Source organism: Numenius arquata, chromosome 8 (genome assembly GCF_964106895.1).
Source record: "Numenius arquata chromosome 8, bNumArq3.hap1.1, whole genome shotgun sequence".
NCBI classification, from domain to species: domain Eukaryota; kingdom Metazoa; phylum Chordata; class Aves; order Charadriiformes; family Scolopacidae; genus Numenius; species Numenius arquata.
In genome coordinates this window covers 45,754,684-45,766,422 of record NC_133583.1, presented here as the reverse complement: position 1 = coordinate 45,766,422, position 11,739 = coordinate 45,754,684, and the positions used below count along the sequence as shown (strand labels likewise).

General features: G+C 38.2%; 1 protein-coding gene across 1 annotated transcript in view; it reads right to left on the bottom strand.

Moving 5' to 3' along the window:
• Positions 1 to 11,739, bottom strand: part of COL24A1 (collagen type XXIV alpha 1 chain) — a 145,892-nt gene that overhangs the window by 68,457 nt on the left and 65,696 nt on the right. The window contains exons 21-23 of the mRNA XM_074151798.1: positions 7,579 to 7,632; positions 6,169 to 6,213; positions 754 to 807 (exon numbers count right to left, since the gene is read on the bottom strand). Of these exons, the coding sequence (XP_074007899.1) occupies positions 754 to 807; positions 6,169 to 6,213; positions 7,579 to 7,632 (153 nt within the window). The remainder of the gene's footprint in view (positions 1 to 753; positions 808 to 6,168; positions 6,214 to 7,578; positions 7,633 to 11,739) is intronic.

Here is an 11,739-nt window from a genome sequence, read left to right as displayed (position 1 = left end):
TTAGTTTTTATTTAAATCTCCCTTTCAGAAAATTACCTTCATTATTTCACAACTGCTTCAGAAGTAAATGTTGTGCACACTATTTTACCATAAAATATTAGGAAAATTGACATTTGAATGACATTTTAACAAACTTCTCCCTCTCTCCCCAAAAGTTAGCATTAAGTATAGGATTAATTAATTCTGTTCTCCTTAATAGCACTGCAAGTCACATTAAGTAACTCTGGAATACTTTGCTATTTATTTTACAAGTGGAAGCTGGATGTATATGCACTATTAATTATCTGGCTATGATTATAATCTCAGTGCCCTGATGAACAGTGATTTGGGTACTTTTTACTCAGATTGCAATTCAACACTGAGAAATTTTGCTGCCACAAGCTCCTCTCAAACTGCAGTACTTCATCTCACCCCCCTCACATCCCTGAAATCCTACTAGTGCAGGAACTGCCCTGGGTCCTTTGTTACCCCCAGGCCCAGACACTCTCACATCCTCAGACAGATAGATCTCATTTTAGCAGGTGGTGTCTTTGCTCACACATCCCTGTCTCCTACAGCTGCATAATTTCCTTGTTTTCCAAAATGGGATCTTGCAAGAAATCAGAATCGCCAGTATGATATCCATTTATATTATATGGAAGCTTGCATAGTCATATCCTTTCACTGACATGCCCACTGTACATAGCAGTGTATAATTGTACACAATTGATACTTCAATCACTTTTTTTTTTCATACATAAAACAATCACTTACCTTTAGACCTTCTGCTCCAGGATCACCTACATAACCTTTCTGTCCTGGCTTTCCCTAAAATAATGATTAGAATAAAATATTCTAAATATTTTATTTTTAAAAGGTAGTTTCACCCCAATTTCTGAATTTATCAAAATATACGCACTCAAAAATGTACCGTTTAGTAAAATTTAATACCAACATTTGAACCAAGTGTATTTATACATCTACATCTGAAAATACACTGTTGATCATTATAATAAATACTGGCACAGCAAACAGAATCTGTATTAACTCTTACAGCAGTTAACACGGGGAAAATAGTCACAGTGCAAGAATCAAACATATTTCAATTTCACTTTAAAAAACATATTCAGGAGACAAAGAAAAGGCAAGTTCATGTTCTCTCATGGCTAATTCCAGCAGAACAGGGATTCACACTAACAGAATTTGATGTTTAGACTTCAGGAACTGGTGTCATAATTGTACTTCTTCAGCCAGACAAAATCAGCTCAAATATCCTCTCCTCGTTGTTCATGGAATTGATTATTTTAAGCCTTTGGCTGCTGACAGATATTGTTGCTATGATAGTCTGTTAATAACATACTGTTACCTGGAAGAAATAAAGCAACATCAATCAGAGCAGGAGGCCACGAAGCGATCTTTGTGGCATTTTATAACATTCATCCCTCTTTGTTGTCACTCACACAGACCCAAAAAGGCATACCAACCAGAATGCTTTTCCCCTGAATTTTCAATTAGGTGTTTATAACATAATTATGCCTCAACTTTTAGGAGGTTGTTTTCCCTCCAGGTATACTTAATTTCCTCTACAATATAAAACATGGCCTAACCATTTTGTTATCTGAATAGAATAGCCCTGCCTAGGCAAACTTTCCCCAAAAGACCAAAAGTAAAGGTCCAATGGTCTGGATGTGGCTCTTGGGGAAGTTGCTAATGAGAGCGCTGAAGCCTGACAACTGGAAAAAGGAAATTAATTCAACATTTTAATGATTCAGTATCAAAAAGGTGAGATTTCTGCTAAAAGGAAATTGTAAGTTTCAGCAGACAGAATAATTGCTATCACAGGCCTCTAATGAGAGCTTTCCTTTCTGAATTGGCTGTCCTGAGACAAGAGCAACTAAAACAACTGATAACAAAAAGGCTTCTTCAAAAAAAATGGGATTTTTCCACTTGGCTCTTTTGCTCTGGCTGCTCTGTGCCTGTCTTTCAGAGCACAATATGTGTGTTAGCTTCTGGGCGTCTGAGAAATTCTCTATATGTCTTAAAATTATACTGTTTTAGTAGGTTCCACAACTTCTCATATTAATCCCTTTTTATCTGTCTCATTCTCTCTCTGCCTGCCTGAGTGATTTCATTTTACCCTACAAGTTCCAACAAATATCACTGCTTTAGGAACAGATTTTTGTTTTGCCAATGGATTAAAACATGGCACAGCCAGAAATGCAGGGAAAAAAGACCATGAAAAGACATTCTGAGAGACCCAGATAAAGGAAGTCATGTCTTTCCACAAGGTTTAGCAAAGAACAAGTGATGGGTTTCTGCAGATTACTACATGCTGTTTAACTACTTTGCTGCAAAGAATCTTGAGGTCTTCCCAGAGAGCAAGACTGTAACATAAAAATGTTTTAAAAGAAATTCACTGAAAGAAAACTAGTGGCCACTATTAACTACCTTGATAATTTTAGTCCTATCAGAACTGTATTAGAGTTACAAATTGTAAAGTTTTCTTGGCTGTAGTACCCCAGCTATGTACTAGCTGCAAAGGAAACACAACAGATGCAAGTTGATCAGAAAACAGAACAAGTGGATTTAACTGGTAAAGCAATTTGAAACATACAGATTTGGTTTTAAACAGAAATGCAACACAACTGTAAATTACAGATGGAGGAAAAGCCACTGACAGAAGTTTAAATTATGGATGGCTGCTTTTCTCCTTGCAAACCCCTGAGAAAATTACTCCTCCAGGACAGGGTAATTCCAAAGGAAATGCCTGCTTCCTAAAATATTGGCTGAAAGTTCTGCCCTTCCCTTTCAGGAAACAGCAACCACCTCTGCTTCCTTTCACCTCACAATGGGTAGATACAGGTGTGTATATTTTAATATAAATATTTCTCACTATCACTCTATTCCTATCCCTCCACAAGCTCCTCACATGCGTTCAGCCCACAGGAAGACATATGCCACCTTCAGAAAATACCGTGCTGGGGAAGTGGGGCAGCTTTGAGAGCTCTTTCCTCCATCTTCAGGAGGTACCGGTCCCTTTATGACTATAAATACCAGCTTTTGTTTTACACATGTACCTCAGAAAGGAATCAACTCACAACAATTCCTTTTTACGCTCTGGTTTAAAACAATCTCCCCCCTTTTAAAGGCATTTTCTGCTCCAGCAATGAAAATACCAAAAAAAAAAATAAATAATATGCACCAATGCCTACACTGACTGAGCTGAGCTACACTGACAGTTACAGTGTTAATATTTGGATAGCCTTTGAGAAAGAGAGTTAATAGGGAGGAAACTGAATAAACACAGTCACTTCTTTAGTGTGGCATCTACTGTATTTTCACAGGACAAATAAACCAATACTAAAAAAAAAAAATCAGCATTTTTTGATTTAGAAGAATTAATTTAAGAGAATGTAAATATTTGACTTTGGAATAGAATGGGTGTGAATGTTTGGAAAGGAATGAATGAAAAATCAAATTGTATGATTGGATTCAGATCAAAAACCTCTTCCTAAATTGAAGCAGAATGAGCTCTGTGAAACCTGAGATATATCTTGAGTAAGTGGGGAAGTATCCTCAGTTTTGGCTCCAGTTGTTTTAGACATATGGGAATTCTTTTCCAAGCTGGGACCTGAGAACCAGAGCACAGGTTCATATTAACCTCTTACTCCAGTAGAGTATGTTCTATTTTGCTGGCAGCGTTGGTCAGGTGAGTCCCAGGCATTTTGGTTTCATGCATGTTTTTTTAAAGCAAATGTTAGAAACAAGGGCAAGGAGGAGGGGAGAAGAAAAATGAGGTGAAAATTAATGGCTGCCTGCTTGGCGCATGCCTGAACCTGAACTGGGGGATGAACACTTTGACCTGAAAACTACACAGTAGAAGAGATAAGGAATTCCAGAAACGCTAGAAACCTGTTCCATTACTGTTCAAGAGAAAACAGGATCAGTTTCATAAGAATAATCAAAAGTTTAAAATACATCACCTGCAAGGATACTTTACCTAGTTTAGACAAACCCTGAGAAAGACAGGATAACTGGCTGGAAAGAGGACTAACCTATCATGCTTACAAATAAGGTCTGTAGGACAGGAAGCAAGGTTGTAGCAAGAAAGATGCAGGCAAGACTTTCAAGATAGAACAGCTAGACACTAGAATAACAGTCTGTAAAACAGGTGAAGGACTGAAGCAGATTGCCAAGGAGAATGAAGAATCCCCACCCCTCCAGGCTGCAAAAAACAAGTTAGAGACACATCAGTCAAAGGCATAGTGACAGCTGCTGGTGCCTCGGGGCCATGCATGGCCAGACCACTTCTTCATGTCCCTCTCAGAGATCTCCCCTGCCCTCATGGCTACTTAATTAGTACAGTGACAACACAGTTTTGATAGCATTTGCTTTCAGATGTAGCATTTACTTTTTTAAACTCCTTTCATGAAAAATGGAAACAAAATCTATGTAAATCAAATGCATGTGAAATTGCAATCAAGCAAGTGTAATTTAGAAAGACAGATGCATTCAGCAGCTTACTTACTCAGTCCTGCTAAAGTAGATCAGATTTAAGAACTTCATGATCTGGACTCTCCCTCTCCAACATAATCAGTCTATGTTACAAGCGGGGGTGAAAAAGCAAGGACAAGCAGAGATGGGAACGGAGTTCGGAGCAGCAGTGCGAACAAGTTGGCCTGGAGCTGTGAAACAGCTGAAGCCAACAGAAGTCATAGAATCCAAGCAAGAGCAGATGGGCCCCGGGATGAGGGGAAAAAACAGGAAGGGCTCCACATCAAGCAAAATTCCCACTTGCTCTACCTATCATTTCAGAAGGGGATGTTAGCCAGCAAGCTACTAAAAAAAATATCTCTGGAGACAGCAACTGTGGGGCCCACCTCAGATCCACACATTCTTCTCTCAACAGTTTTTTGTGAGAGAGAGAAACCAAGGAGCCATAAGACATGCCAATGGTGTGCACATTTCCCATCGAGAGAAATCAAAACCAAAATAATTCAGGTCAAACTGACCCAAAATAGATTAAAAATATTTCAGTTTGCTAGGTTACAGAGAAATTTTTCCTCTTGGGTCACTTTGACAGCAGCTGATGGTGGCCTCTGCATGCCCGGTGACGCAGAGAACGTGAAAGTAGGTGTCTCATTGCCCATGAGTCACCCACTGCAGCATCTTCTTTTCCGATTGCCACAGCACAACATGGGAGATGCTGTCCAGCCATGAAGCCCTGCCCAAGGAGGAGATTCAATGTGTGATGCAGCCAAAATAAAAATTTCCATGAGGCTCTTGGCAGAAGCTTAGGCAGATTAAACTGAATATTGAACTGAGTCACAGTGTTTTGAAATTCTGTTCCATGTTTTGCATGTTTTCTCAGCTGAAAATAAAAGAGGGGTTTTTTGGGCTTTTTTTTTTTGTTTGGGTTTTTTTTAACCCATGTGGCAAATCAGTGTTTTAACATTATTTCTAACAGAAAGCAAATTCCCAGCTTTGACTAGCCAATGAACTTGAAAAATGACATAGGAATGTACCTACTCTATAACCAGGAAACAATGGGACTTTCCCAAGTTCATGCAAGAAGTGGGAAGTCATCCAAAATGACCAAGCCAGTGATTACCACACATAAGCAAATCAAGTAAAGACAGATCATATTGCATTCAATAAACTTAGCAACACCCCCATAGTCCCTAATGCAGGCTTAATATTAATTTTTAGCTGAGAATTTTTCTAAAAATAAGCTTCAAGTCCACTAAAATACTCTTAGACAAGAGTTTATTTTTATAACTAATAAAATTGGTTGTTAGTTTTAAATTTTTATCTTTTAAGACATGTCAGCACAAACAGCATTGTGACATTCCAGCTTTACTGTTTTCAGCGTCTACCATATCAGTTTGAAAATTATTTCTTAAAGCATCAGTCCTTTATATTTCTCCCTGTAAGCCAAGTCTCATGGTGGCTTTTCCCCAATTTAATATTTTGATATATTTTGTGCACCATGGTTGTGATTTCCTCTCAAATCCTTCGTATGGAAAACCATTTCTTCTCCCAGCTCTGCTTTGAGCATGTGCTGAGGGAAGAGACATATTTATTCAGGAGGTGCCATTTTAACACAGTCACTTCTCACAGTAAACTTACCTTTTAAAGCAGTACTTCTGCTGAAAAATAGTCTGCCCTAACAAAATTACTTATACTTACTCTTGGGCCGACTCCTCCAATAGGTCCGGCTGGTCCTACTTCTCCCTAAAAAGAAATCAGGACTTAATAATCTTGATGAAAAGTCTAACTTTAAAAAAGAAAATCTGCAGATAACTTTGTATTTATTATACCATCTTAAATTTGCTTCATATGTGCTTGTGTGAGTCCGATAGACACACAATAAGAGCGAATAGTCTGATTTCAGAAAAATTCATTACCCAGAAAGCCATGCCCTACGTAGCCATTAGATGCAGCCAGAAGGGCTGTGAAACTGTTGGTATACCTACCGTTATAGCAATATTTTCACAATTTTGAGCATGAAGAGACTTAGCAATGATGGGTCAACTTCTTTTTCTGACCTGCAGTTACTCTCTTCTAGCAACCTATGACACTTCGTGACTATAAAAGCAGTAGGAACATTCCTCTTTTCTCTTCCATGTTGCTATGACACTAAGCTAGCTAAGTCATCTTGCTAGTGTTTATCCTTGTCTTTTCTCAAGGGTGGAGGGAGGCTGGGGGTCAGGATTGTCAGGTGTGTAAGTGAAGAAATGAGACACTGTGCCGGTGCTGCACAGCGCACTGTGTTAACTATTCAGGGTTCACTCATTACACACTTTTATTAAAGCATGTATTTGTATCAATGCTGTGCCGGGATGTCATGCTGTGATCATTTTATGGTTCATTGATCCTCCTCAATCTGGACGATTTTCTCCAGGTTTGGGAGGAAGCGCTACACAACCTTTTCAATTACAAGCAATAGGAAACAGAAATTAAGAAATCCTATCTGCAGCTTCCTGCCTTCTAACTAAACAGATAATTTTACCACTGTTAGCTTTTACTCACTCAGTACCTGTCACAGAAGCCCATAATTAAGATACTTAGATGTCTAGAGGTCTATCCCCAGAATCACTGATTAAATTATTTCTAATGTTAATTACTTTTAGCCTAAGAGACATAAGATTTTATTTTTATGATGATCAATTAAGAATAGTCAATAAATTTATAAGATGAAAAGCCACCTTCCTGCCCCTTCAGTTAATAGAGGTCTGTTTACTTAAGTGTATGTAGGATACTGTCATTAAATTGATAGATGGTTTCTATCTCCGTATCACCCCACACCCCACCCACCCCACCCCCCTGCCATATCCCCAGTTTAACTAAAAGAACCACATCTGACTCTGGAAACATTACCTGAGATTCCACTGAAATAACTAAAATAAACCACATAATGGATGCACAGCCTCATAAGGCTGCTAAAACCTCTTTGCAACACCTGCCAACATTAAAAAGAAACTTGAAAATTTGCATGACAGCACCATAAACACCTAAACATTGTTGTCTAACCATCTTACCCCTCAGAAATTTTTCTTTTAAACATAAAATCTTGATTGGATAATTTTTCCATCTTACCTCAACTCCTTTGGGGCCTTGTGGCCCTGGAGGCCCTCGGTCACCCAGAAGTCCCTAAACATCCAAACACACATAGTGAGAACTTATATCAGCTAACAATCAGGTTGGTCTAGTTTCTCTCCTCTTACAAACCAGGACAGAAACGCAAAACTGAGGAAGCAGACCTCATTTCTTACTACTGTTAGGATTTCCCTTAGGAAGCCAGGAGAAGATGCAGCAGAACTTTAATGTCTGCTGGAAAACTGAGTATCTTACAAACTTCTACTACATAGATTTTTCTGAAGCGTTTTTCTTTTGGTTTTTGTTTTTTGAAAAGGAAATAAGAAAATAATGGAGCTCACAAAAGAACAATTCCTCTTCTTTGAAGACGTAAAGCACACCATCATATTAAGATTAAAGCAGAACCAATGTTACTCTTACAGATCTTTTAGGTAGTCTTTAGCATAACGTGATGACATTGCAATGGAAATTAACTAAAACTACTAGCTTGTCCAAAACTACTTGTGATTTTCAGCCCTTACTTTTCTGTCAGGATTACAATCAGCTTCCCAGAGATAAAGCACCTTATACTCTGCCAACTCTGAGTTTTCATGATTGTTCACACCAACATTTTAAAAACTTTGCTAAAATGACTTCACAGCTAGCAATGTGTCAAAAATCTCGGTCATCCCAACTACAATGGTAGTAATTGGGAAAAGCACTTGACCTGGCATAGGACAAAAAAAAAAATAAAAATCTGTGTAAACATATTATTAATGTTCTAGGAAAGCTAAGCTTAACAATATTAGATAAAGCAACAAGAACAGAGAAACCGCCCTTTAGGAGAGATATGATTAGCCTCCAAAGAAAGCAATGGTGGGAAAGTTCCAAGTGTAAGCCTTATTAATTACTTACTAATGAAGCTGAAGTCTAGACAGAAGGTACAGGCACTGGTCCAGTAACAGTTTACTTAGCACGCAAAGTAAAACAGAACAGAAAATGGAACAGGCCACCTTAAGGTACGGAGTTTCATCAAAGAGCCCATCAAGCTGGGGAATACTGGGGTGGACTGATGTTTAAGATACCACCACAAAAGTGATGGGAGGACTTTTAGTACCACTAGATAAGTAATATTCTTGTGTAGTTAGTCACAAATATTTTTCATTTACAGAACTTTTGTTTTATTCTAATAGCAAAGCACATTAGGAGATACGGTTTCAGTCCAATGTAATTGCATGGTGGAAATGTTAGCAATACTGCTACTGTACACACCCTTCCACTGCACTTAACTGGATCCTGAAAAAAGTCCCAGACTGTAAAATGAAGACTAAATGAAATTTCCATCTCCCTTTGAGGTTTCAGGCAAAAAACAGAAAATGAGGGTAGTCATTAGACATGTGCCAAAGTGTCTGGAAAATAATGGGGGAGTCAGCAAATGGGGGTATCCTGTATTTCACATATATAACTTCCCAGTTGACCATCCCTTCCAGAAGTGATGAAACTCCTAATAGCCAATTCTATTAAATGTGTTATCCAAACAAACATAAATGAGTAGAGGAAGTAAGTTCTCAACTACTTCCATGGTACAACACACACTGCTTAAAAACTACAGTTGCAGTCAGCATATTCTGACCATCTTTTCCTCTCGATTTTCTTCAGTTGCAGAGCATAAATACTTGCAAGAATAATTTAGTTTGTTTCCTGTATTATTTCAGAACTTCTTAAAAACATTCTTATTTCCTTTTTTTAAATGTAAGTGTGCCTTTTTTTTTTTTTTTAATATGAAGTGGTGGATCAAGATCAAACACCTTCTAAAATATTGTTCCCAAGCCGAGTAATGTGCTATAGACCAAATTACGTAATGAATCCTTTGAACATTATTTTAGAGAGGTCAGATTTACTGATTACTGCACTAATTTAGGGAAAATTGACAATCCAGAACTTCAATTGGTATTTAAACACGGCTGATCACACTCAGACCTTAAACATTCAACCAAGAAGCTGAATTTCTTCCGTGCCAACTGCTAAAAAATAAAGCTTATCCTGCTTTCTTGGCTTTTAAAATGGGTATTGCTTCTGAGGAAGCATAAACAAAAACATGAGGAAAAGAGCAGCACAGTGGGAACAGTTTTCTAAAAATAAAAGCTGGAGGGAATTTTTTAAAACTGCAGTCAACACAAGACAGCTGGGAATCCTGAAAGCCAAGCATTTCCAGTGTTTTAAAACCCTTCTCCCTTGGTACTAGGAGCAGTGTAAGAATTTTTCCAGTTTGGTAATCTTCCTTCTCAAATGTAAGCCATGAATTCTCCCTGATTAGAGCAGGCTGTCTAAGCCTTTTGTCTCTAAGACCAAAGGTGCTGGAGAGCATTGAATCTTGTTCAGCTATGTAATCTCTGTATCAAAGGAACACAGACTCTAACTTTGTAGGCTACCTTTTAGTACTTTTTTTTTTTTTCTGGAATCTGTGAAAAGGCAATAGATCAGTAACGTACGTATTAAACATCAACCCAATTCTAACAAAAACATCTAATTTAACACTTTGGATAGAATTATGATCTCACTTAGTGAAAGAACTGGGCAGCAGGGATTAGATCTCAGTTACATCATTCATGTATCATCTTGAAGGATTAAATCTGATCCACAGTTCAAGAGCTGTTGTATTTCTCTCTCCTATTTCCCCTAGATCCTAGACACAGCCTTGCATCAAAAGGTTTTTTTAGTGCTCTTGTAATTCAGAAACACAGGGGCAACTTCCACTGCAATGGTCAAATAGAACTCATTCATATAAGGCTGCTAACATTATATATACAAGCAAATTAGCAAAGCAATAAATCAGAACTAAAGAAAAAGTCCACACCTGTCTCTGGAAATGCATTTTAACTTACCCCCAACTTATCTCAGCCTTCCTAGTGAATTCATGCCTGAGCTATTTTGGAACCAGATTTGTGACACAGTTGAAAGATATGAGATGCATAAAAAATTAGCTATGGCTTTGGCAACTGGATTATTTGAGATCTTCTCAAGAAGGATTAGCTTTGGCATGGAGTGACTGTTACAATCTTCCAGGTACAAATAAGGCTATATGAGTAGTCTGCCACAGAATTTCACAGCTCTGTTGATGGGAAATCTTGTAATTTCCATCTCTGTTTATTCATTGACAACTTGCATGTTTTGTCCTCAGACCAATGATATTGTTGGTCTTGCACAGTTCTTTTGCCTCACCCGTTTCTCCCCTCTGGTTTACTTACAAAGCTCAAAGAGTCCCTTCATTTTGGTGGGATAAATAAACTGCCTCTCAGAATACAGTCACTCAAGTATCCTTTTCTGTATCTAGTCCCACTTGATTGAGTCATTCTGGAATACAAATGGCCAGAACTGCGTGTACTACTTAAAGTCTTCTCGTGCTTTGTGCAGTGGCATTAATGAGATGCCTTGCCTCATGAGTTCTAGAATTTCACTTAATTTCTAACCGCCTTATTGTGCTTTTGTTTCAGAGACATCTGGCCAGTGTCCTTCCTTCTTGCCAGGAGAAAAGCTCTAAGTTTATAGTAGGATCTACTGTTTTAGGCCTTGCATGCATCAGTCTGAAGTAACAGAAGTGGGATGAATTAGTATAAAGGGCAGTTTTTAAGATATCTAAAGATGCTCAACTTTGTTTCATATATGTATTTCAGTACATCATACTTCTGCCTATTTATCAGTGAAAATACAATGTAAAAATACTCCCAAGGCTGGTGAGTGAAGAACTTATTTGGTACTTGCCTTTCAACAAGTAGTAGTCAATCTTTAGATATTATTCAATCATCTTTCTCTTGGTTAATTTCTGACCCACCTGCACTTTTTGTACTAGCCTCTACCTTTTCCATTTTCACTGAATTTCACTGAATTTTTAGAGTTGGAAGGGACCATAAAGATCATCTAGTCCAACTCCCCTGACAAAGCAGGATTGCCCAGAGCATGTCAGAGCATGTAACTCAGGACTGCATCCAGGCGGGTCTTGAAAATCTCCAAAGAAGGGGACTCCACAACCTCCCTGGGCAGCCTGTTCCAGTGCTCTGTCACCCTCACCGTAAAGAAGTTTCTTCTCATATTTGAGTGTTTTTTAAACAAAAATTTCCCATACGTACTTTTATCCAAAACTCATTGAAAACTCTATACATGAGAATCATTGCCTAAGTTTGG